This window comes from Macrotis lagotis, chromosome 4, assembly GCF_037893015.1.
Source record: "Macrotis lagotis isolate mMagLag1 chromosome 4, bilby.v1.9.chrom.fasta, whole genome shotgun sequence".
NCBI classification, from domain to species: Eukaryota; Metazoa; Chordata; class Mammalia; order Peramelemorphia; family Peramelidae; genus Macrotis; species Macrotis lagotis.
This window is the reverse complement of record NC_133661.1, coordinates 30109477-30136580: the sequence shown is the minus strand read 5'-3', so window position 1 is coordinate 30136580 and position 27104 is coordinate 30109477. Positions and strand designations below refer to the sequence as shown.

Here is a 27104-nt window from a genome sequence, read left to right as displayed (position 1 = left end):
TTTTTTTCTGTAGTCATTTCCTCATGGATGTGCACCCTACTCCCACTGAACCTTACCTCATCACAAAGAAAAATACTAAAGTAAAATCAACCCGCACAATGACTGTCTGATACCACATGGAATATTCTACACTATAGTCTTTCACCTTGCTCTTGAGAAGTGTTTATTAATAGCTAGGATTTATAAAAATATTTATAGGTTTACAAAGTATTTTACATATATTTTCTCATTTGATCTCATTCTTGACTGATTTTGTTTTCATGCTCCTAGATGACAATTTTATAGACATGCTTTTCTTTTTTGAACTTCCTGTGCCTAAAAAAACTCGTTAACTCATATAAATATAGTTTAAATTCATGTCGTCATTATGGGCCTTTTTTAGAAGGTACATACTGATACTCTGTGTCAGGGTAGAGATAACCTGGTGCCATAACCAGAGGCTGAAATTTCCTTTCTGAATTGTTGCCAACATTTGATAGTGTTGTAATCATAATTATAATAGTTGCACATCTCATAATGTTATGATATCTCAGTTGAGTTTTATTACAAAGTTTCCATATAGATTTCATTATCTATTAATACAGTGTAGTATTCAGCAATTCACTATTTTGTTGGTATGGATTGTTTTTCCACCAACCCAGCATCACATCCATAGCAATCTATGACTTGGTATGACTTCTTTCAGACTTTTAGTTGCTAAAAAAGTTATCCCCCAGCTGAGCCTCTGCTCTGGTGTTCCACAGACAGACAAATTATAGAGTAGACCATTGCCAGACCAATACTCAAACTCTTTATAAGTTGGCAGACCCTGTCAGAGCTGTGACTCTGCCTTTGAATGTTCAGAGTCACCCTCTAGTGGGTCATTGGAGTATATATTAGGTGTTAAAAAGAGTTATTATTTCTACTTCCCATGATATTCTCTTTAACTAGCATTAGTTGGTAGTCTTGGATTCGTGTATCTTCTCTAGTTTACATAATCATAAACTAAGGCAGATGTGTAGATACAAAGTAGAGCCTGAAGAGAATATTTAAATAGAAAAAGAGCACTGTTACTGATAGTTTATACTGAAAGTATAAAAATAACATTTTTATTATTGAGTATGAAAGTAAGGACAATGACCATAAAAACCCAGAGAGATTTGCAAGGTAATTTAAAAAAATAACCCAGGAGCAACTTTGGGTAGCAAAATTTAGATATCACAACATAGTGTCATAAAGTCAATGTGTGTGTGTGTGTGTGTGTGTGTGTGTGTGTGTGTGTGTATTTTTAGGTTTTTGCCAGGCAATGGGGTTAAGTGGCTTGCCCAAGGTCACACAGCTAGGTAGTTATTTAGTGTCTGTACTCCTGAGGCCAGGTCCAGTGCTCTATCCACTGCACCACCTAGCCACCCCAAAGTCAATATTTTTAAAAAAATTTATTTTTATTTATCTAACATTGGCAAATTACTCTCAATGCTTTAATTTGCTTTTAAAAACACATTTTGGGTGGTATTTTTTTCTTAATAATAATAATTTAATGTAGATGTACCCTAGGCCTAGTAAAATGTGTAGACTTTGCCATATGATTTCCCAAATCCTTGAATTTTGATCTCTCTCATTCTGAGGGCATGGACTATTCCTAAAGACCTTGGTGGTTGTTTTTAGGGATCTGTGCTAGGCAAGTTCTCTCTTACCATGAAGCCAACTTATCATAAAGACGGGATTTCACAGAGGGTTCATTTTCCTTTACCATCTAGAAGTGGCAGAAAGTAAATATGATACTAAGATCACTGTGAAAATTTTGTTTATCACATCATTTAAGTTTTTTTTTAATCTATTTAAGGCCATGGGGTTAAGTGACTTGCCCAAGGTCATACAGGTCAGTAAATATTAAGTATCTGAGGTCGGATTTGAACTCACGTCCTCCTGACTCCAGGTCCAGTGCTGTATTCACTGTGCCACCTAGTTGCCCCCATCACATCATTTTTAAAGGTTATATCCAGGGATCCTTTCTTGTTGGGGCCAAGACTCAAGGGAAAAGGAGGAAGAAGTCCTTGTTATATCTTAATTGTCTACACAAGGTCCATATGTTCTTGGGAAAAATAGGGGAATTATATTATTTACCCAGATATTTTTAGTTTTAGAAATTTGGCTTATGATTTTAGCAATCACTAAGCTTTTATTCGGAGCTTACTGTCTTCCATGGTGTGCTGTGTCCTGGAGAACTAATGAAAGAGTGAGACTTAACAATATGCTTTTGAGAAGCTTCCAAATAGGCCCGAAATAATTTTCTAAGTGCTTTCCTGAAAAGTTCACTTAAACATTTTTACCCAATATTCCCCAAACCAGGTCACTCTATGAAAGGAACACATTAGAGTTTGTTGTTCTATTAGAAGTATTAATTGAAAAAATTTATTTTCTCTTTTTTTAGTAAGAAAATCTTTTCTGAGTTATAACAAAACAATCTGGGGACCCTTGGAGCTGGTGGAGAAACTGTACCCTGAAGCAGAGGAGATAGCAGCTAGTGTCAGAGATTTGCCCGGCCTTAAGTAAGTTTTTTTTTCCTTAAGATCCAAAAAATGAACAGGAGTAAGACACTCAAAAAATGTGGAGGTAACTTTTAACCCCCTTTAGGGAAAATAGTGTTTTATAATTAGCATCAGATAGAAGTCTAGAATTGATTTGGTGAGTTAGAAAGTAATACATTCAATTGCTGGAGCAATGGTAGGGAAGATGAGAGTATTCAGATTTTATGACTTCTCAAAAAGCAAATATCTGTTTTCCCCTAAATATGACCATGCCCTTTTAATGTGTAGTTTCCTTTTAGAGAAAGATGTAAGGATATGTAAGTCATCATCACTATAGTGATGAAAAATAAAGACTTGAGTAATAACTGGAAGGATTAAATGAGAAGGTATGAGAAAAATACAAGTAAAGGAATATAACTATTATAGAATATAGTTATCTGTAGTAATAGGTGGTAAAAAAAATGTCTTAAATTCACTAATGGTTGTCTGTTATCAAGATTGCTTAGGTAAAACATAATAGATATCCCTGTTAAAAACACAAAAGGGAATAGCCTTCAGTGAATGATGGTTAATTTTTTTTTTTATCAAAGATTGTATTCATTTTGAGTTTTACAATTTTTCCCCTAATCTTCCTTCCCTCCCACCCCCCACAGAAAGCAATCTGTCAGTCTTTACTTTGTTTTCATGTTGTACATTGATTCAAATTGAGTGTGATGAGAGAGAAATCATATCCTTAAGGAAGAGACAAAAAGTCTAAGAGATAACAAGATCAGACAATAAACTATGCCACCTAGCCACCCCTCCAGAAGACTTATGATGGAAAATACCATCCATGTCCAGAGGAAGACCTATGGATTCTGAATGTAGATCAAAATGTCCTTTTTTAACTTTTTAAAATTTGTTTGTTTTTTTTTTTGTTTCTTGAGGTTTTTGCCTTTTGTTTTGATTCTTCTTTTACAACATGATTAATATGGAATATATGAAATATGATTGTGAGTATATATGTAACCTATATATTTGTTATCTTTTAGCAGGGGGAGGCAAGTGTGGGAGGGAGAAAATTTCATAAAAATGAATGTCTTTACATATAATTGGAAAAATTAATTTAAAAAACCCCCCCAAAATTTGATAGAATTCTCCTCTTTATCAGTTCTAAGAGTTTTTCCCCTTGGTATTTTCTTTACAGCTGGATCCATTTCATTTTCTAAGACAGAGTAATTTAAGGTCTTTATCTGGTCTACTAATAGTTTAGGTATTTTATATTTTTAAAGGTATTCCACAATTTCTTATTTGTTCTCAATCTTTTAGCATGTAAATATGCGTAATATGTTTTGATTATTCTCCTTATTCTTTTGGTTAGGCTATGATGATTTCACCTTGCATTTTTTTGCTATTTTATCATATTTTCTACCCTCTTCTCTTTTAAAATCAATTAACTTTATCAATTTTAATAGACTTTAATCGCTTTTGGTTTAATTTATCTTTTCTGTGATTTTTTTGTTTTTAATTTAACTTTTTCTCTTAAGTTTTAGTATCTTTTCTTTTGTGCTTATTTTAGGTTTGTTGATTTTTCTAAAATTTTTAGAACATTTATTCTTATGACTTCTTCCTCAGAAAATATCTTATTCAGTGGAGCGGCTAGGTGGCGCAGTGGGTAGAGCGCCAGCCCTGGAGTCAGGAGTATCTGAGTTCAAATCCAGCCTCAGACGCTTAATAATTACCTAGCTGTGTGGCCTTGGACAAGCTACTTAACCCCATTGCCTTGCAAAAACCTAAAAAAAAAATTATTCGAATCCTTTGATCATTTATCATTTGAGGAATGATATTTAAACTTACACATTTTTAATCTTTTCACTCTATATCTTGAAAATAAATTGGCTTCTTTTTCTTAATCTTTAAAGTATAGATATATAGTAATCCTCAATCTTTTTAAGTTCCTTTCAGTTCTAACAGTCCACAGATCTAGTTGAAATATTTCTGAACATTTCTATTTAAGTAATATTACCATTCAATACCTAGTTTAGTGTTTTACATCAACAAGGTACTGTTTTATTAAACTGAATTTGTCCAAATGAATTGAGTACAACCATAGCCTACGCTGAACTTCTTTTATGTTTTCTATTCAAATATGGTCTAAATTTTTCATGTAAAAAAATATTGCTCTGGGAGATTCCTCCAGTCAATAATAATTTCAATTTGAATAAATAAGCTTCCATTCAACATTGCATGTCAGCAGCTGGGTAGTGACGACATTTTTATTCTTCATTTTTGAGGGTCTCACCTATTGACTAAATTACTCTAATTGAGCAAATCTTCTTAAAATAGGACCAAAAAATTTAAAAATGGAAAGGACCATAGAAATGATTGTGTTCTGGCCCCCATTTTATGGAGGATGTCTGAGGCCCAGTGGAAAACCATGATTAACAAGCATGTACCACATTCAGTACCTGTAGGTCCCCGTCTTTGTGCTAAGCGGAAATCTTCTCTAGAGTGAGTTACTTTTTTGAAAGCACATCTTTTGATGTCCTGGAGGAATTCTTTTCATGAGACAAATAAGTGACTCTCAGAGATCGTAGGGATTTCACTCACTGTAGAAACTGTCCCCAAACTAATAAGTTAACTGCCTGTTTTTGATTTTCCCATAAATGTATCTCTTGATGTGGTTCTGTGGTTTACAACTTCACTGAAGATGCTTTTGGTCTGTTTGCTTGGCTTTTCCAGGACACCCTTGGGTCGTGCCAGAGCATGGTTACGCTTAGCCCTCATGCAAAAGAAAATGGCTGATTATCTGCGCTGCTTGATAATTCAGAGAGATCTCCTAAGGTTAGTAAATATTATGTTAGCAATTATCTTTTAGTTTTTTTTTTCAAGGCAAATGGGGTTAAGTGGCTTGCCCAAGGCCACACAGCTAGGTCATTATTGAGCATCTGAGGCCGGATTTGAACTCAGATACTCCTGACTCCAGGGCCGGTGCTCTATCCACTGGACCACCTAGCTGCCCCTAGCAATTTTTTTTAAGAAAGATTTTATTTCGTTTGAGTTTTACAATTTTCTCCCCATTCTTGTTTCCCTCCCCCACTCCCCACAGAAGGCATTCTGTTAGTCTTTACATTGGTTCCATGTTATACACTGATCTCAGTTGAATGTGATGACTGAGAAATCATATCCTTAAGGAAGAAAAATAAAGTATGAGATAGTAAAATTACTTAATAATATATATGTTTAGTAATTTTTTTTTAGATTTTTGCAAGGCAATGGGGTTAAGTGGCTTGCCCAAGGCCACACAGCTAGGTCATTATTAAGCGTCTGAGGTCTGATTTGAACTCAGGTGCTCCTGACTCCAGGGCCGGTACTTTATTCACTGCGCCACCTAGCCGCCCCTATGTTTAGGAATTTTTAAGATGATTCCAGGGGCAGCTAAGTGGTGCAGTGGATAGAGCACCGGCCCTGGAGTCAGGAGCACCTGAGTTCAAATCAGACCTCAGACGCTTAATAATGACCTAGCTGTGTGACCTTGGGAAGCCACTTAACCTCATTGCCTTGCAAAAAACGTAAAAAATAAACAACCAAAAAACCGCAGATAATTCCATTTTCTTGAATCACTTATTTTTCTGAATATCATTTTGTATCAGAATACCATGTTTCTTTCCTTTTCTAGCCATACCTAGCAAAATATAGGGTTCTTCTTTTGCATTCCAAATAAAAAAATTGAAACATGGATTTAAAGTCAGATAAGAAAGCTTCTTAAAGGAGTGTTGATAAAATTCCATTTATTCATTTCCTTTTGAGGAGAGGGTCAGAAAAACTAGGTTCTGGTTTTGGTTATTTTGATTCCCTCTGTCATTGTATGACCAGGGGTAATTCTTGGTTTTCTTCTCTATTAATTGACATGACAGTTGTAAGTAAGTACAATTTCATAAGAATGGTCTGAAGATTAAGGAGAAAAAAAGATAATTGAATAAAACATTTGACCTTATTCAGAAAGGCATTGTGCAAAGTTTTTATATTCAGCCTTCTTTGAGTACCTGCCTTGATATTAATATTCAGTTTCCAATTTCAGTCTTTGCCATTATTATGTTTTTCATAAGTCTTTGACTTGAAAAGAAATTTTTAATTTTTCAGAAGTTAATCATTTTGTGTCAGAATCTGAATTTTTTTCTAGTTTGTCTAATACTGTACAAAAATTGACAAGATTTTGAAATGCAATACTTGAAAAGAATTTGTGATTTGATTTTTGTTGAATTTGACAGTGAATTTTATGAATATCATGCCCTAATGATGGAAGAAGAAGGAGCAGTTATTGTTGGGCTTTTGGTAGGCCTGAATGTGATTGATGCTAATCTTTGTGTAAAGGGAGAAGACTTGGACTCACAAGTAAGTGGAAAATATTCAGAATTGGGTTTAAGAAGGGATAAATAGAATCAAACTGTTGATAGTAACAATTTTAGATTTAAGAAAATCTAGTTCAAATCCTGTCTCTGTACTTCAGTTTCCTAACCTATAAATATAAAAATGATATTATCTACTCCCATAAGGTTGTTTTGTAGGGTTTAAATGAGGACAGATACAAAGTCATTTATGAACTTTAAAGCACCATATTAATATCAATTATTATGTCATTTAAAATTTTAAGGACACAATTGAGAACATTTCTGATAAAAGTCTTTCATTATTTTAAAGATTTTATTATTACTCCTATTTAAGTAAAAAATAATTTTATTTACTCCAGGTTGGGGTAATCGATTTTTCTATGTATTTAAAGAATGAAGAGGATATTGGAAATAAAGAAAGGTATGATCTTCATAAGTTATTTCACATATATTGGTTTATCTTTGTGTAAATCTTGTGTATGTAAGTCAGTGTTAATTCAATCATATATTAATAATAGAGGCTTAGTGTTTTTTGTACTAGATTTCCTGCCATTTTTCCTATTTAAAATAAATTTTATGAAGCCAGGTGGGAAAGATCAGTTTTTTTTTTAAACAGTTCTGCTGTTCATTTATTCTAGTCAAGTGTTTGTATCAAACTGCTTTGAAGAATGATGCAGAAATTATTCAAAGAAGTGCTCTCCTGTAGTGGTTCAGCTTCAATGAACTTAGGTTGAAGAGCACGTTTGCTTACAGGGCAAGCAGTAGTGATTCTTGTGCTGTCTGGTGCATCAGACCATTGTGTCACCAAGATTAGAGTCATGGTACTAAGATTAGAGTCGTGTTGCTCTTGGCACAACCAGTACCTGGTGTGTAGTAGGGAGCAGTGTGATGAGGCAGCATGTTAGTAACTGGTTGCTGGGCCCATGGTTGTGGCAAGAGGTCAGGACTATTGGTGGGAGAACCCTGCTGCTTTCTTGTATCTTTGTAGCGTGCTCAGAAGGCCAGGGCTGTCCTCTGGCTGTACTTGCTGTAGAGAGCTTCCACACAGATGCAGATGAGAGTTACGTGATTTGGACAAGCATGAGTGGGTTGTAGTCAGCCTTGTTCAGGAGACTCCTCCATCATGTATTATAAACAGATCCATGTAGTATTTATATGTTTATAATACATGTTTTTGCATAGACACACATATTTGTAATTTGAGAATGTATTTATTTAACTAATTATCATGTGATTACAGGATTATTGGTTTTTATTATTTGTAGAAAAATGATACATTCCTATCAGGACTTTACAAAAATTACTTTTATTGTTCTTTCTAGATGGTGTACACACACACACACACACACACACACACACACACACACACACAGAGTTTCAAAAAAAAAGCATTAAAATAACTACTTCTGTATTTTAGGAATGTTCAAATTGCTGCCATTTTGGATCAGAAGAATTATGTTGAAGAATTAAATAGACAACTGAAGTAAGTATACATGAATATTTAATAAGTAGATTCTTTAAACGTTACTTTAAATTTCTTTTAGATCAGTTTGTCCTATTCCTCTCAGCTCTTCCTTGGTAAGAGGAAGTGTTATGAGATTTCGAGTACAATGAAATTACTGGAGACATGATTTATTTTCAGCAGAGCATGTGAAGGGAACACTGGACAGATTTATTTTTTTTAAGAAATCCATATATCTTCCATTAAATTTTGAGAAAAGTCGATGCATTTGGAGAGTCATTGATAAGATTTTGATAATTCCCAAAGTCATTCCCATCCCTGCTCTAAATCTCAAAGCAATGTAGTTCATGCTCCATGAGAGACATCACCAGGACCACCTGTTTCCTAGGAGTCTTTTGGCACCCCAGCAGCTTGAGGATGGGATCTGTCAAACATAATCTGAGATAATGACAGACAGGAGGAAAAACTGCAGCTCTCCTCCCCTAGATGGAGTTGGCAAGAGAATCTGACAAGATTCTTGAAATGTTTGAAGAAACAGATGCCAGATGCAACAAGGTGCATTTTTACTGGTGACATTATAAACATGCAGAGCCAGGCTTTCCCAGACTTCCTTTATATTGACATACTTAGTTTGTTCCATAAACATTAAGGCACCTACTTTGTACAGAACATTGTGCCAGGCATTGGGATTGACATCACATTTAGATAGGGCATAATTTGGGGTTTCCAGCTTTTGGTATAGGAGGCTAGTTTGACAGATATGTGGTAGTCTGTACTGTTACTTGACAAATGCATTTGAGAAATGTTTAACAGCATGTCCATGTTCAGAAGGAAATGGCCATTCATGACCTATCCTAGGATCAGAGAAAGCTTCCTGAAGGAGGCAGCATCTGGAGGCTGAGCCATGGCACAAGCAAAGCTAGAGAGGTGGGAGCGATTAAAGCACGCTGATGTTCCAAGCATAGAACGATGAGAGGGATTTGGGAGAAGGCCAGAAAGATAGAGGCCTGCCCAGGAAAGCATTGCTGAAGAAGACAAAAAAGAAGGGGGCCTTCTTTTGGGGAGGGTACTAGGTTTGGGAAGCTTTCCTTCCTTTAGTAGTGAAATGTGTACATAGCTCAGTTTGCTTAGTGAGGTGGCTGTTATGAATGCTTTCTGTGTACAAAAACTAGGCAGCATTTTTAGTAAGTTTGAATCCCAGAAAAAACAGAGTTGAAGTTGAAAACTGAAACTGAAATCCACAATGGTTCAAGCTTATACAGACAGATTAAGAAAAGCACAAATGGGTTCTATCTATTAACATATTTCTCAATCCCAGGAAGTGATTTGGAAGGCCTCTTTGAATATTAAAAAGATATAAAGAAAGACCAAAGCAGAAGATCACTATGTGTGTGTGTGTGTGTGTGTGTGTGTGTGTGTGAACTATATGACTTTGGGCATGGCATATGATCTCACTGGGACTCAGTTTCTTCAGTAGTAAAAAGGATTCATTGAATTATGTTATATCTTAGGTGCCTTCCAGATCTAACTCCAATAGTTCAACCCTATTTACCCAAATATAAACCCATCTTTCTGTGTTTTTAAATAACATTTAGTAATATCTAATTTTCCAATTCAGAATTTACAGACTACCACATTACATTGATACCAGCTGCAGACAATGTCATCTAAAAATGGGAATAGTTATGAAACAAGAAACACTAAACAAGATTGCAATGCAAAGTATTTGAGAGCGTTTGACTGTAGAGTAATAACTCCCCACTGAAGCAAGAAATGAAATCAAGCTCCAAATAAATAAAACATCTCCCAAATGACAATCTAGGCTGGGAAGTTAGCTTATGCCTTGGGTTTCTCATAACATATGGGATTACAAACCTCTTTGATTCTGTTGTAGTTTTAAATGATAATTTCTTTGTCACTTTCAGCAGCACAGTTGGCAGCCTCCATTCGAGAGTTGATTCATTAGAAAAGTCAAACACCAGACTGATTGAAGAGGTATTGATATCCATTAATGTATAACTTTATTTCCTAGGCTTGGGGCACAACATCATGCTTCTGATTATATGTGGGAACTTTCCTTAAGCCTTTATAAATGCTGCCTTGAATAATATCTTTCATAGAGATTTCTGTTGTTAAATCCTTGACTAGACTTACTTGCTTGTGAGATGCTTTAGTAGGTCAGCTTTTGGGACTAGGTCCCCAGGAGGAAACTTTTGGGGCCTTGTAAATCAAACACTTAAGCCTCCAACTTTAGCTCATGGGCAATTAGTATTTAATGCCACTTTAGCTGTAGATATTTATTTGCTTATAATTATACAGTCTGGATAAAATAGATTTGTCTGTCTTAGTCTAGCCAAAAGACTCTATTTACAAGCATTATTGTACAGTTATTTCCTCTATCATTACCAGAACGACTCCTTGTGTTATTTTGTATTAGTGGGTCTTCCATGGCCACTGGGTTAATTAGAGGTGGAATCTAACCTGGGTCTCCGATTCATTCCCTATTCAGGAAGATTAATCAAAAGTTAAGAAAAACCCATTAGCCAACAAAATAGTCCTATACCCAATATTATTGAGGTCATAGGAATAGTAGATATGGAAAGAAATATACTTAGTGCCATAGAATTTGTTTTTTAATTAAAATTTGCTCTTACCTGGAGCCTTTTTTTTTTTAAAGTTGACCTGGACTTTTCAGGCCCTATTGCAGAATAATTTGACTCTGCTCAAGTGCTCATCCTGTTTGTACTTTTATGGGTAAATCCCTGAAGAAGTGACATCAGAGAAAAATTAACTATTAATGTATGTCCCTAAAATTTCTAATTCATAACCTCATGAGAAATTTCATGAATTTAATTACTTAGTAAAGAAATCTTGATTGGAGAAAGATCATGTTTTGAGCTCCTCTATAATGTGAAAAATGCTTGGTAGCAATTCTGCTCGTGCCCGAAAGACTTGTTATAGAAATTCCCATTCATTTATTGATTCCAGTGTGAGCTCCCTCATATAAATCAGTGATTTGACAGGTCTAATATTTGTTCTATGTATCTTATTCCTCTCTTGTCCTTTAAATTGATGTTGTGACCTTCTGAATTGAGTTTTTTACTTAGTAATCATCTCAGTAGATTGAAAAATGTTTGAAAATGAACTAAGGACCGAACATTTAAAATGACTTTCAAGTCCTGATGTTTATCAAAGTTGTCTTTGTATATTTACCAGATACTTTGCTACTAAGCAAATACTGTCAACTAAATAAATATGTAAAGTAAGATCTCTGAAAGAAAAAGAGTAAACATTTAAAGTCACTCCTGTCATTTGGATTTGATCTATGAGAGTAGGAGATATATTTTTAATAGATAGTTTCCTTTATGTCCCTTCTTGCCAGGGTAGAAAGTTCTGAAGGGCAAGGATGAGGTAGATGCAGAGAGGGATACTACAAGGGCAGCAGATACCTTGGAGGGGCTTACATGTGAAGAGAGCCTTGGTTTGAGAGTCAGAGGGAAGTCTTGTCACTTCCCTGGGCCTCACAACAGCTGAAGTGCTCAGACTCTAGGACGTCTGGGGTCTCTGCCAGCACTAAATCTGGTGCATATGAGCCTTAATACCTAAGTGATTTTCTTTTTTTTTTCTTTTTTTGGCAAGTCAATGGGGTTAAATGGCTTGCCCAGTGCCACACAACTAGATAATTATTAAATGTCTGAGGCTGGATTTGAACTCAGGTCCTCCTGACTCCAGGGACTGGAGATCTGTTATCCACTGTGCCACCCAGCTGCCCCCCCCAAGTGACTTTCTGAGTCTCCATTGCCTTATTTGTAAAAAGAGAGTTAAATTAGGTAATCTTCTAAGATTTCTTCAAACTCTGATATGATCTTATGATTTTATGTAAAGAAATATAAAACTGCTATTTAAGAATTTCATTTCTGAGCATAACCTTTTGGGTGTAGGGGAAGGATAAATTCCTTTCCAAGGAAATAAGTTTTAAAAGATTTAAGTAATGATTTTTAAATAACTTCATAAAAAAGATGTTTATGTTCTCTCTTGTTCCTTTCTCTTCATATTTAGTTAGCAATTGCAAAGAACAATATCATTAAGCTCCAAGAAGAAAATCATCAGTTACGAAGTGAAAATAAACTGATTTTAATGAAAACACAACAACATTTAGAGGTATATATGCAGTACTTTCTTTTTTGAAGTTCATTTTTATATTCAGTTTTTAATTCTCTCCCTTGAACATCTACCTTCTGATTGAAAACACAAGGAAAGCAAAGCCTGTAAAACATGTATAGTCAAGTAAAATATATATCTACATTAGCCATGTCCAAACACACACACACACACACACACACACACACACACACACACACACACACACACTCACGCACCCCCCTCTACTTCTACACCCTGAATCCATCACTTCTTTATCTGGAGGATTTTCTTTATCATGTTTTGTCAAGAGTTCTTTGAAATTCTAGTTTTCATTATCTTAGTCAGAGTTCCCAGGTCTTTTAGAGTTGCCTTTACAATATTGTTGTAATGATGAAATTGTAATTGATGAAATTATTTTCCTACTTCTGCTCACTTTATTCTATATCAGTTCTTACACATCTTCCCAGGTTTCTCTGAAACCATCCCTCATCATTTCTTACAACACAGTAGCATTCCATCACATTTATTTACCATAAATTGTCCAGCTATTCTTTAATTGATAGGTATCTCCTCAGTTTCCAGTTCTTTGCCTCTATGAAAAGAGCTGCTATAAATATTTTTGTTTTGTGGGATCCCTGTCCTCTTTCTTGGGCCTAGAAGAGTTAGCTCTTGGTCAAAGTGTGTGCATGTTTTAGTAGCTTTTGGGGCATATTTCCAAATTGCTTTTTAAAAATGTCTAGACCATTTCACAGCTTTACCAGTAGTGCATTAACATGCCTGTTTTCCCGGGAGTGGCTAGGTGGCGTAGTGGATAAAGCACCAGCCCTGGAGTCAGGTGTACCTGGGTTCAAATCCGTTCTCAGACACTTCATAATTGCCTAGCTGTGTGGCCTTGGGCAAGCCACTTAACCCCATTTGCCTTGTAAAAAAAAAAATCCTAAAAAAAACCATGCCTGTTTTCCCACATCTCCCTTAGCATTTGTTATTTTTCTTTTTTTTTCAACTGATAGAAATGTTACAGAACCACAGTAAAACATACTATTCATATCTTGTGACCATATGGCAATTCGACTGTTGTTTTTATAAATTTGCCTCTGTTTCCTATCCTTTTTTTTTTAGTTTTAGTGCTTGCAAGGCAATGGGGGTGAAGTGGCTTGCCCAAGGCCACACAGCTAGGCAATTATGAAGTGTCTGAGACCGGATTTGAACTCAGGTACTACTGACTCCAGGGCCGGTGCTTTATCTACTGCACCACCTAGCCGCCCCCTTTTTTCCCTTTTTTTAAAAATTTAATTAAGTCAATGGAGTTAAGTGACTTGCCCAAGGTTGCACGGCTAGGCAAATATGAAGTGTCTGAGGTCGGATTTGAACTCGGGTCCTCCTGACTCCAGGGCTGGTGCTCTAACTACTGCACCACCTGGCTGCCCTCAGTTTCCCATCTGGCTTAAAAAAGAACTTTATCAAGAGAAACTTACTATGAAGATTTTCTCCCCCACTTTCCAATTTCCTGCTTTTCTTTTAATTTTAGCTTTATTGCTCCTGTTTGTGCAAACCCTTTTAAATTTCATGTAATCCAGATTGTCCATTTTGCTTCCTGTGAACCCCTCTCTCTTGTTGGTCATACATACTTCCCCTATCCATTCATGTGACAAGTAATGGTTTCTATGCTCCTCTGATTTGTTTACTATGCCACTCTTTTATATGTAAACCATATACCCATTTGGAACTTATCTTAGTATCTGATATGAGATCTTGGTGTGTACCTAATTTTTTCCTGCCTACTTTGCATTTTCCCAATAGTTTTTGTCAAATAGTAAATTCTACCCAGATTGCTGAATCTTTAGTTTTGTCAAACAGCAGGCTTCTATGCTTACTTGCTTCTGCATATTGTTGTCCTGATGAATCTCTTTCTGAACCAGGACCAAATTGCTATAATAATCACAGCTTTGGAGTAGAGGTTGAAATCTTGTACATGAAATATTTGCCAGCATATTGATTTTCTTATATTTCTTGGCCTGTGTTGTATCAGAATGAATTCTCTGTGTTCTTGTGGTAATGGATGTGGAATTGTACACTTTGGGCATCTTCCTAGGTTACCAAAGTAGATGTGGAGACTGAACTTCAGACATACAAACAATCTCGTCAGGGTCTGGACGAGATGTACAATGATGCCCGCAGACAGCTTCGAGAAGAATCCCAGTTACGACAAGTAAGCACCACTAATATTACATTAATCACTCATACATTTTTACAGCACATTCATTTTTTGAGATTTCTTCTTTCTCTTAGAGCCCTACCTTTTAACAAAAACAATGTAGATGGTGACTTTGTCTGACAGTGTGCACCTCTTCCATACTTGGAGTCTCCCATATTTCCACCAATGGGAGGAAAGTATGATCCAGGATCAAATAAATAATATGTGTAATGCACTTAATGAACCTAAAGATATGTCACAGAAATGTCAGTTATTGTTACTGACAATGTCTTGATTATCATTCATATTTGGGGATGCAGAATTATTCTATCCTTTTCCTTCTGTGGGACTTCATTTGTTTTCATTGAAAGTTACCTTGGAGGCAGCTAGGTGGTGCAGTGGATAGACCACCGGGCCTGGAGTCAGGAGGACCTGAGTTCAAATCCGGTCTCAGACACATAATTACCTTGCTGTGTGCCTTGGGCAAGCCACTTAACCCCGTTTGCCTTGCAAAAACCTAAAAAAGAAAAGAAAAGAAAACCTTGTTTGAAGATTTAGTGCTCAAAACAACTCTCCTCTATTCACATTTACCTTAAATAAAACAAAATACAAAACTTCTTAAGCCCTTCCTATGCACACTACGCTGGGTTCTGGAAGAGAGGAAAATATTAAATAAGGCACATCCCTGCTGCCCTCCCTGAGCTTCCATAGTGTGGGTACAGGGTGTATGCAATACATAAACAATGTACGTGATGATAAATATCTAAGAAAAGTGTAAATCTATAATAGGAGTATGAAACCCAAAGAGCAATGGATGTGGAGGCAACAAGATCTGGTGCAATGCCATCCCTCTTTCCTATTACCTCCCCATCACCTTGGGCCTCCATTAGTCACCAAAGCCCCATTGACCTCTGCACTCTCAGTCACAGAACTGATGCTGTAAATTGTGTGTGTTCTGATCTCAGGATGTGGAGAATGAGCTTATGGTGCAAGTTAGCATGAAACATGAAATCGAGCTTGCCATGAAGTTGCTGGAAAAAGACATCCATGAGAAGCAGGATACTCTCATCGGCCTTCGTCAGCAGCTGGAGGATGTTAAGGCCATTAACATAGAGATGTATCAGAAGCTGCAGGTAAAGGAGCATCCTCCCAGTGGGAGGCAGTCCCCTTCCCAGATGGACTAGCTATGTGACCCCAGGTGAGGGCTGGCCTCAGCTGACTTCCAGTTCCTGTCTAAGAGCATTTACTTCACAGGGATATTGGGAGAATCAATGCACACCTGAAAGCACTACATACATTCTGTCTATTGTTATTATTACAAAGGAGCAGAAGAAATAGGATTTTTCTGTATGGCAGTGACAAGGGAGTCCTTTCATTCATGACCTCTCTGTTTATTCTGCGTTAGGAAAGACCAGAATGATTAAAAATCAAACCAGATGAGCAAAACCCTGATCCAAACACTAGAGTGGTTTCTTTGGTTCTTGTGATACTACAGCCTGCCTCCTTTTCTATATTTGATCAGATGATTCTCTGCAACTTTTATTGATGACCCTTTTTTATGAAATGCAAATGTTCTTCAGTAGACTTGCAACCCATAGAAATTAAAAAGCTAACTCAGGTGAAAAATAGTTGCCTTTTAAGAGGATGTATGCTGATTACCTTGGGACAATGTTGAAGGAAAATAATCTCACTTGAGTGTTTTTTTAGATTTTTTTTGCTCAGCAATGTATTAAATGATTAGTAATACTGGAGAGAGTTACATTACTAAAAATTCGAGTTAATTTACACTATTAATGAACAATCTATTAAAAACATATTAAATATTTAGTAATCCCTAAATCATTACAGCTTTAATGTTTTTATCTAGGGCTCAGAAGAGGGCATGAAAGAAAAGAATGAAATCATTGGTCGACTGGAGGATAAGACCAATAAAATCACTGCTGCCATGAAACAACTGGAGCAAAGGTAGGGCATCCACTGCATTTGCTTCTTTTTCATCCCTTTCACTTGTTTTCCCCCGACTGTACCCTGACACCTGCCTTTCTAGGAAAGTTTTAGGTTCATGGCCTATTTGGAAGAAACTGGCAGAATTTTATCTTTGGTTTTTGTTGTTTGGAAATATTTGCCTTGTGGGGGGGAAAACCAAGGGTAAAATGAGCTCTCTTCGACTTCAGTGACTGTCATCTCCACTGTCTCTTATCATGTACTGATCTAGAAACAGCTGTTCAGAGTAGGCATATCTTTCTGCTTGTTCCCTTATCTATAAAATGAGGAATTTGGATCAGATGATCTCTTAGGCCCCTTTGAACTCCAATAGGTCTGTTATCTCTCACCTTCCATGTTGGCCACAGCAGAATGCTGTTAATGATTTCTCAGGTGGTAGGGGGATGATTCTGAGGTATATTTGACCTACAAACATGCCGAGTTTTATATCCACGTATGTAAAAATCATTTGGAGTATTTAGCATGTCATGTACAGACACTTAGTGAGAGAAAAATAATGCTTAAAGATGTTAATGCCATAGCCACCTAGGGCAAGCATGGCAGATGTGTAGGTGGGATTTTTCATTTGTATTATTGGAAAATGTACTAGACCTCCATTTCCCTGTCATATTGGTGTCAACATATGTCTTACCATTGCTTTCTTTGAATCTACCAATGAAAAACATAACTATTAAAGCTTTATTGACATGAATATTCTTTTATTGACATCCTCTTTTCTTTCTTCTTTTTTTCTTTTCTCTTTTGTTTTCTTTCTTTTATCCCAATTTTTACATTTTGGCCATTTTTATTACTTCTCTCTTGCCTTTGATTTCTGTCCATCCCATCCTGAAGTGATAAAGATTTATTAACTCAAACTAGGACTATTGCAATGTCATTTGTGAAATGTGCCAGCAGTGACACGCAGCCCCAGTACAAACTGGTCAAAGATATATCTTTCTGAAGCTGCCTTATGCCTGTTGCATTTAAAATTTCTCAAAGGGTGTTCACATTTGTATAGCTTGTTAAGTATAAAAGAAAATGATGTGATGAAATATTACAAAAAGGGTGTGAGGAAGCCCCTGGACTCTCTTTGCCATGGTAATACACTGCCATAAAGTGAGCGAGTGGATTGGGATTCCCCCCAAACTTCACCGCCCCCAGACTCATTCTGAGTATTGAGCCATTGCAGGTCAAGGTTATCAAACACAGTCTACTTACCTTCCAACTACTTTTTTTAAATATAAAATTGTTTAAAATTAACTTTTCTTTCCATATTGTGCTGACACAGATTCCTTTTTTCTTTGGCACCTTATGGCTCTATCCTAACTTTGACAGCTTTTTAAATATGAGTTTGTCACATACACCTTGACTGTCTTTATGCTTGAGTATCTTTCCTGTTGGTCTCATCTTTTAACTTCTTGGACAGTAGCACAATATTAGGGCTTGCCTTGCTGGGCCCGACAAAACAAAAAACCCCCTTAAACCTTATAAGAAAATTATGGGGAGTTTATGTGGTCCTGAACTTGTATTTTGTTTTAGCCTTCAAAGACATAAATTCAGTAGTGGTTTCCCTTCCTTATTCACCTGGGGAATGGCCACTGCGACCAACTCCTAAGGGAAATAGCTCTTTCTAGGATTCCACAGTTGCAATTGTGAAAGAAAATCAACCAACTGGAATAGGGCTCCTTCAACATCAATTGTTATTGCATCTTCCAATTAGAGACATTTTCCAAAGTATTTGGAGAGCTTTTACTTTAAAAAGAAACAATCAACTTCAAACCTGTAAAATCCAATTTTAAAAAATCTCTCACAGCAGAAGCTATGGGAGAACAGAGCAGAAAAAATAAGCACATGTTATGAAAAGAGATAAAACTCCCAAAGTAGGAAAGCAAGGTCCCAAACTCATAAGGAAAGTAAAGTAACAAACAATATTTTTACCTGATGATTTTTAATTCATTTAGTGGTGGGAGCATGTCTGAGGGAGCCCAAGTGCCAACTACTAGAGAATTTTTTTTTAATTAAAAAAAAGCAACAACATCACAAAACCCAACAGCACTGGGGTCTTTGAATAAGGACAGGGAGAATGTTGCAGCATGTGCTGCTATGGGGAGGGAGGGTACTGTTCTCTGCAGTAATATCATGGCTCCTGTATTCTTATGCAATATGTACCCATCGCAACTTCTTTGCTTAATTAGTGCCGATAATTGAGGGGCTGTATGTGGAAGTCTTTTAAAAGGCAGTAATGCACATACTTACTTTGTAATCTAGATTAAACTCCATGTAAATGATAAAACTTGTACTGCTTTGCATTGTTAATCATAAACAAGAAATAAAGTAAATCTGAAGACCGTGTCCTGGGTGTATTATACGGCATAATGAAAATCATGGAAGCCATTTTTAGGCATTGTATGGCTCTTTCTCATTTGAGTTTGTAAGTTTCCCCAGACTTTGTTTTTGTTTAGAAATGTTTCTATTTCCCCATTTTTCTTTTATTTGTCTTCTTCACCCTTTTACACCCTAGTTCTAGCCTCAGTTTTACCCAAAGTTGATTTGAATTACACCAGATTGCAGCAAGCAGAGAAGGCTCAAGTGGAAGCTAAGAATGAGGATGAGAAATTTGAACAAGAGTGTCTGAGTCAGTCTGACAGCCTACAGAAACAGATATCCCAAAAGGAGACACAACTGTGAGTATCATCTTCCCTTTTATCCATAAAAGTATATGGAGGGGGTGGGGTGGTGTTTGTGTTTGTGTGTGTGTGTGTGTGTGTGTGTGTGTGTGTGTGTGTGTATGTGCTCTTTTCTCAATATATTCCCATGATGAAATGAATATGCTAATATTATCTTTTATAATTGAGGCTTATTCTGTTGTTCCCAGTTGATCATGGGGTAAGGTCCCTATAATCACTTCATCTTGGATTCCCTTTACATAGTGGGGTGGGGTCTCTCCTATTAGAATTTATTCAGGAATGACCTGAGTTGTTCCCTTTCCATATCTCCCCCAGTGCCTTTAGACAGTGCCCAGCACCCAGACACTTACTGAAGTTTTGTGGATTGGTTGGTGATATCAGTATCTTTTTTACTGCTACATTTATTGATTGGGGCCCCAAGTGTCTCCCTGTGCTGTCATTATTTCCTGTATGAAAGTCTGGGAGCTAATGTTTGACTGTCCATACATTTGTAAGATCAGTATCCCTCACTTGATACAATAAATATATTCCAGTGAAGATGGAAGTCTCGTAAGACAAAGGGCTGTTTTTGTCCCTTTCTTTGTTTTATAGATTGCCAAGGCCATCAGATTTGCCCTATGGTAGTCAGGTAGGTTAGAATCTTTAGTAGAATAATGTTAATTTCTGGAGTTATAAAGACCCCAAAACCCCATGCAAAACAGCTGCTGCCTTTAAGGAGTTTACATTCTACCAGAGGCAGACAAAATGTACTCAGATAAATGTAAATATAGACAAAGTTACTTCAGGGGGCAGGAGACAGTGCTGATACCTGAGTAGTCATAGGAAATGCCTCTGATGGGAGATGTTAACTTGAGTTGAGCCTCAGGTAAGGAGCTAGGGATTCTGAGGTGAACCACTGTGAAAAGTAAAACGATCAAAGAGAGAATGGATGAGGAAGTTCTGCTGAGCTATGTTGGGGAGTGATGTCAAATGAGTCATGCTCGCCTTCAACTCTGAGCTCAAGACATGTAAGAGCTCTGTGATCCTGGGCAAGTCATTTCACCTCAGTCTGCCTCAATTTTCTCATCTGTAAAATGGGGTAACAGCACTTGCCCCCAGGGTTGTTGTGAGAATCCAGTGGGATAACAGAGCTCAGCCCTGAGCCTGGCAGAGAGGAGGTGCTATGTCTGTGTGAACTGTTACCATTATCATCGTCTCATCATTATTTTGTTGTAGAATTGGACAGGATGTTGTGCATGTACTTTGTGACACAGCATGTTGGTTGGGTCCACTGAACTTTTTTTTTAATTTTTTTAAATTTATTTTTTTCTCATTTTGTACAAATTTTTTTTACATTAATAAAATATTCTTGTTTACAAGTAAACAAAATACCCCTCCCCCCATGAATATAGATAGACTTGCTTGGGTGAAAAAAGTAAAGGGGAAAGAAAAAAAATTAAAATAAAAAATAATAGTAATAATTGTAGGTATGGCCAGGTGGCGCAATGGACGAAGCACCAGCCCTGGAGCCACGAGCACCCGAGTCCATATCCAGCCTCGTAAACCCAATAATCACCCAGCCATGTGACATGCAAGCCACCCGATCCCCACTGCCCTGCAAAAACCAAAAAGAAGGAAAAAAAAGACCCAAAATAAAATAAAATAGTAATAATAGTAGGGGTAGCTGGGTGGCAGACAGAGCATTGGCCCTTGAGCCAGGAGCGCCTGGGTCCAAATCCGGCCCCAGACACCCAAAGATCACCCTGCTATGTGGCCCCAGGCAGGCCACCCAGCCCCTCTTGCCCTGCACCCTCCCCCAAATAATAATAATAAAAAAATGTGCTTCAGTCTTTGTTCCAACACCAACAACTCTGTCACGGGTGGATCACATTCTTTATGTTAAGTCCATCGCAAAAGTTACTTCCATATTTTTCCAGCGTTGCCATTGCTTATCGCAACTCCCTCCTTTCATATTTCTCCACTACCATGTACTATATTTTCTCTCTCCTTTCACTCTGACTCTGCTGTAGGGTCACTGAGTGGCACAGCAGACAGATCCCTGGTCCTGGGGCCAAGAGGCCCTGAGCCCCCATACCACCCCTTAGGCCCAGCATCCACCTGGCCCTATGGTCCTGGACAGGTCATCCAATCCCAGCCCCTTGCAAGAAGTAAAAAAGAAAATGTGTTATATCTGACCACTCTCCCCCCATGGTCCATCCTCTCCTCCTTTATTCACATCCCCACCCCTTCCCCCTGCTCCCCACTTCTTCTTACTCCAGATGTCTATACCCCATTGAGTATATTTGCTGTTTCCTCTCCTAGCCACCTCTGATGATAGCAAAGGTTCCCTCATTCCCCCTTGCCTCCCCCCTTCCATATCACTGCAATAGCTCATTGTAATAAAAAAAAATCTTATGTGCAATATCTTGGCCTATTCCCCCTCTCCTTTTTCTTTCTCCCATTCCATTTCCCTTTTTTGTATTGACTCCATTTTTACCCCATATTTTATCTTTGAATTCAGCTTTCTCCTGTGCTTCAACTATAAAAGCTCCCTCTACCTGCTCTATTAACTGAGAAGGTTCATATAAATATTATCAGTATCATTTTCCTATACATGCAGTTCATCCTCATTAAGTCCCTCATATTTCCCCCCTCTCCTCCAATCTCCATGCTTCACCTGAGTCCTGTATCTGAAGATCAAACCTTCTATTCAGCTCTGGCCATTCCAAAAGGAACCTTTGAAATTCCCCTGGTTCATTGAAAGGCCATCATTTTCCCTGGAAGAGGACATTCAGCCTTGCTGGGTAGCTCATGCTTGGCTGCATTCTAAGCTCTTTTGCCTTCCGGTATATTGTATTCCAAGCCCTACGAGCTTCCAATGTAGTTGCTGCTAAGTCCTGTGTGATCCTGACTGCGGCTCCACGATATTTGAACTGTGTCCTTCTGGCTGCTTGTAATATTTTCTCTTTGACTTGGGAGTTCTGGAACTTGGCTATAATATTCCTAGGGGTTGGTTTTTTGGGATCTCTTTCTCTGGGGGATTGGTGGATTCTCTCCATTTCTATTTTGCCCTCTGCTTCTAGAATATCAGGGCAATTTTCCTGTAGTAATTCTTTGAAAATGATGTCAAGGCTCCTTTCCTGATCATGACTTTCAGGTATTCCAATAATTTTTAAATTATCTTTCTTAAGTCTGTTTTTCATATCAGTTGTTTTTTCAATGAGATATTTCACATTTTCTTCTAATTTTTCATTTTTTTGGTTTTGAAGTATTGATTCCTGATTTCTGGTAAATTCATCAATCTCACTATTCTTTTTCTGAAGGATTTGTTCTCCTCAGAGAGTTTTCTCATCTCTTTTTCCATCTGGCCAGTTTTGCTTTTTAAAGCATTCTTCTCCTCAACTTTTTGAACTGTTCTATCCATTTGACCTAAGCTGGTTTTTAGCATGCTATTTTCTTCAGCATTTTTTTGGATTTCCTTGACTAAGCTGCTGAATTCATTTTCATGTTTTTCCTGCATCTCTCTCTTTTCCCAGTTTTTCTTCCAACTCCCTCATTTGATTTTCAAAGTCTTTTTTGAGCTCTGTCATAGCCTGAGCCCAATTTCTATTTTTCTTGGAGTCTTTAGATGCAGGAGCTTGTGCTTCCTCATCTTCAGTCTGAGTTTTTTGATCCTTCTTGGGCTCATTTGCAAAATATTTCTCAATAGTCTTCCTTTTGTTTCTCTGCTTGCTCATTTTCCCAGCCTGGGCCTGGTTTTGGGGTGCTTCCTGAGCTTTTGGGACACTCCCACAAGGGTCTCAGCGTGTGAGGCTTTGTCCTCCCTCCTGGTCTGTGAATGACCATAAGCACCCCCCTCTGCCACGGGGCTGAGGTGGGGGGGCCTAGACTGGAATCAGGATCTGAATGTGGTCAGAGCCCCAGAGTCCTGTTCCAGGGACAGAGGACAGAGCTCTGCAGTCTCTCTTCACTCCCCTCCCTCAGCTCAATGGGCTCATGCCCTGGGGGCTCCTGCTTACCGGCTCTGCCTGCTTCTGTTTCCTGGCTCAGGGCTGGGGAAGGACCATGCATGCTTGCTGTGTGCCCTGAAGGCTGGGCTCCATGTGCTCACTCTGGCAGAGGTCCCCCACTGTTCCCCCACTTTGTGCCCGGTGCTCCCTGGGTGCAGCTCAGGAGACTCCTCTGCTGCTGTGAGCCGTGGCTCCCAGCACCCTGGGGCTGCCTCCAGGAGGCTGGAGTTCTTTCACTCTCGTGGGGCACCCCTCCGGCGGGCTGCCCCTCCGACCCTGGGGAGCAGAGCCTTTATGCTCTTTTCCAGGTTACCTTGAGTAGGAGAACTGCCTCACTGGGTCCCTTTGTGGGTTCTGTCACTTGAAAGTTTAGCTAGAGTCCTCAGCTTATGAGTTTTATCAGAGAGCTCCTAAGACTCTCTTCCTTCATGTCGCCATCTTGGCTCCGCCCTCAGGGTTCACTGAACTTTTAACAAAAATTTCTTAAAAGGAAAGCTTGCTGGGAAGGAGAGGGATATATGTCAAAAGCAAAAAGCATCCCTAAAACTAAAAAGAAGGGGGGGGGGGAGCCATATTATAAAGAACTGTAAGTGTCAGACAGAAGAGCTTGCCATCTCTTTTAGAGGACATGGGGAATCATTGATGGCTGAGGAGCAGCAGCACCAGAGCAGAGAAGAGGCAAGAAGCCAGGGCCAGACAGTCTTTTTTTTTTCTTTTTTTTTTTTTTTGGTTTATTTATTTTATATTATTACAATATTTTTTTATAAGAGTAAATATGAACGCCCCCCCCCCCCCCCCCAGGAAGATAAGAAACCTTAAGAATAGTGAGAGAGAGAAAATAAATGTACTTTAGTATATGTTCAGATTCCCATGGCTCTGTCTGTGGGATGAGTTCCCTTTTTATCATAAGTCCACCAGAGAGGTTGCTTCAAGGTTTTTCTACAGTTGCTATCACTAACTGTATTCCCCTCCACACTATTCTTCCCCACTCTCATTTATTATATTCTCTCTCTCCTTTCATCTTGGCCCCGTCCAAAAATGTATCTGAGTACCTTCTCCCACAATCTTCCTTCTCTTCTATCGCCTATTCCCTCCTTCCCTCCCTCAATTCCCCCTTATCCCATCCTTCTCTTCTCATTTTTCTCTAGGGTAAGATAGATTCTATACCCTATAAAGTATGTATATTATTTCCTCTCTGAGCCATTTATGATAAAATGAAGACTCACTCATTTCCCCTTGCCTTCCTCCATTCCACTCCATTGAAAAAGCTTTTTCTTGACTCTTGTGAAATTTCTTAGCTCCTTCTTCCTCTCCTTTCTCTTCCTCCCAGTACTTCCCTTTATCATCCACTGACTCCATCTTTTTACTATATTATACCATTATATTCTACTCCTTCCTATGTCCTGTCTATATATGCTCCTTCTAACAAGCTCTTATAAATGAGAAAGTTCATAGGAGTTATCAGTATCTTCTTCCCATGCAGGAATACAAACATTTCAATATCATTAATTTCCTCATAGTTAGTCCTTCTCATCCACCCCCTCTATAGTTCACCAAAATCCTGTACTTGAAGATGAAACTTTCTGTTCAGCTCTGGTTGTTTAAATAGGAAAGTTTGAAAGTCCCCTGTTTCATTGAAAAGTCCATCTTTTCGGGGTGGCTAGGTGATGCAGTGATAAAACACCAGCCCTGGAGTCAGGAGTACCTGGGTTCAAATCCGGTCTCAGACACTTAATAATTACCTAGCTGTGTGGCCTTGGGCAAGCCACTTAAACCCATTTGCCTTGCAAAAAAAAAAAAAAACCAGAAAGTCCATCTTTTCCCCCTGAAAGAGGATGTTCAGTTTTGCTGGGTAGTTGCTTCTCAGTTGTAAACCAAGTTCTTTTGCCTTCTGGAATATCATATTCCAATCCCTAATAGCCCTTAATGTAGATGCTGCTAGATCCTGTGTAATCCTGACTATGGAGCCATGGTAGTTGAATTGTTTGTTTCTGGCAACTTTTAGAATTTTCTCTTTGACTTGGGAGCTTTGGAATTTGGCTATAATATCCCTGGAAGTTTTTCTTTTGGGATCTCTTTCAGTAGGTGACTGGTGAATTCCCTCAATTTCTATTTTACTCTCTTCTTCTAGGATCTCAGGGCAATTTTGCTGTATTATTTCTTGAAAAATGAAGTAGCTTGATAATTTTTAAATTATTTCTGCTGGATCTGTTTTCAAGGTCGGTTGTTTTTCCAACAAGATATTTCACATATTCTTCAAATTTTTGGCTTTTTGGAAGAGTTTTATTTCTTCCTGATTTCTTGCAAAGTCATCAGCTACCTTTAGTTCCATTCTGCATTTGAAGGAGTTATTTTCTTCAGAGAGCTTTTTTCATCTCCATTCCAGCTGGCCAGTTTTACTTTTTACTTTTTTTTTTGCCTTTTGTTTTGCTTTTTCCATTTGGCCTAAACTGGTTTTAACATATTATTTTCTTCAGTATTTTTTGTATTTCTTTCACCAAGATAATTTGGTTTTCATGATTTTTCTGCATCACTCTCATTTCTCCTCCCAATTTTTCCTCCACCTCCACTTCCCTTAATTTCAGTCTTTTATGAACTCATCCATAGTTTGAGCCCATTTACTATTTCTCTTTGAGGTTTTGGATACAGAGGCTTCAATAATTTTGTCGTCATCTGAGTATGTGTTTTGATCTTCCATGGGGCTAAATTAATTCTCTGTGGTCAGATTCTTCTTTTTCTGTTGTTTACTCATTTCCTCAGCCCAAGACTAATTTACAGCACTTCCAAGCCTTGGGTTTTTTTTGGGGGGGGGCACCCCACTGGGACCTTTATTGCTTCAAGGTCTTGTGCTCTCTTGCCTGTGCTTTGATATGTAGATGACCACAGGCACTACCCTCAGCCCTGGAGCTGTGAGGAGGTACTGCTATCTTAGTATGGAAGGCCAAACCACAACCTGGATCTGAGTGTGGGTAAACAGCAGAGTCCTGCCCCAGGGAGAGCAGAGATATTTCTGCAATCTCCCCTGACCCCGTTACTGTCTGTGGGCTGTGCTGTGGAGGTGCAGGATGGTTTCCCTGATTCCTGCTGCAGGTTCTCTCCACAGGGCTGCTCTGAAACTGCCACTCCTCACTCCACTTTCATTCTGGTGTAGCAGAGTTCTCCAGGTACTCTTAAGGGAGTGTGAATGGAGTTTTAGAGAGAGAGATGGGAGCTAAATAAGTAGTTTTTTGAATCATCTGCATAGAAAGAAGTGGAGAGAAACTAGGACAGTCTTAGGTAGGACATCCAGGGCTCATATGATGGGATAGGTGACTAGAGCAAAAGTGCTGGAGGAGCCAAGTGGTTAGGAGAAAAACCAGGGGAAAGCATCATCATGAAAATCCAGCAGCAGTAGCTAGGCATTCATTTCAAATGCTATGGAGATTTCAAGAAAAACAAAAACTGAGAATAGCCCTCTGGATTTAACAATTAAGAGATTATTGGTAATTTTTGGAGAGACCAGATGATGGAGCCATCTGAAACCAGATTCTAAGTGGCATGGAAGTGAAGACAGAGGTGATCAACAACCTTTTTGAGAGGAAAGGCTGTGAAAGGGAGGAGGAATAGAGGAAACAGAAGCTGAGGTGGTAGGCTGAGGTGAAGGTTACCAAGGGACAGGGTAGTTTGGTCATGGTTGTAGTGACAAACCTCGTGACACTTGGCTTTACTAAAGAATTATTCTACAACTGTTAACCTCTAGAGTTTGCTCTAATAAGAACAAATGAACTTA

At 38.1% G+C, this 27104-nt stretch overlaps 1 protein-coding gene across 6 annotated transcripts in view; it reads left to right on the top strand.

Moving 5' to 3' along the window:
- Positions 1-27104, top strand: part of RUFY2 (RUN and FYVE domain containing 2) — a 50585-nt gene that overhangs the window by 13268 nt on the left and 10213 nt on the right. For 5 of the 6 annotated variants that reach the window (XM_074232390.1, XM_074232389.1, XM_074232393.1 and 2 more), the window contains exons 3-13: positions 2411-2528; positions 5229-5330; positions 6758-6881; positions 7237-7298; positions 8295-8360; positions 10265-10334; positions 12399-12500; positions 14575-14691; positions 15642-15809; positions 16544-16641; positions 19224-19343. In XM_074232390.1, coding sequence (XP_074088491.1) covers positions 2411-2528; positions 5229-5330; positions 6758-6881; positions 7237-7298; positions 8295-8360; positions 10265-10334; positions 12399-12500; positions 14575-14691; positions 15642-15809; positions 16544-16641; positions 19224-19343 — 1147 coding nt within the window. Of the gene's footprint in view, positions 1-2410; positions 2529-5228; positions 5331-6757; positions 6882-7236; positions 7299-8294; positions 8361-10264; positions 10335-12398; positions 12501-14574; positions 14692-15641; positions 15810-16543; positions 16642-19180; positions 19344-27104 lie in introns of those variants that run through there. The other variant, XM_074232394.1, reaches the window with a different exon arrangement.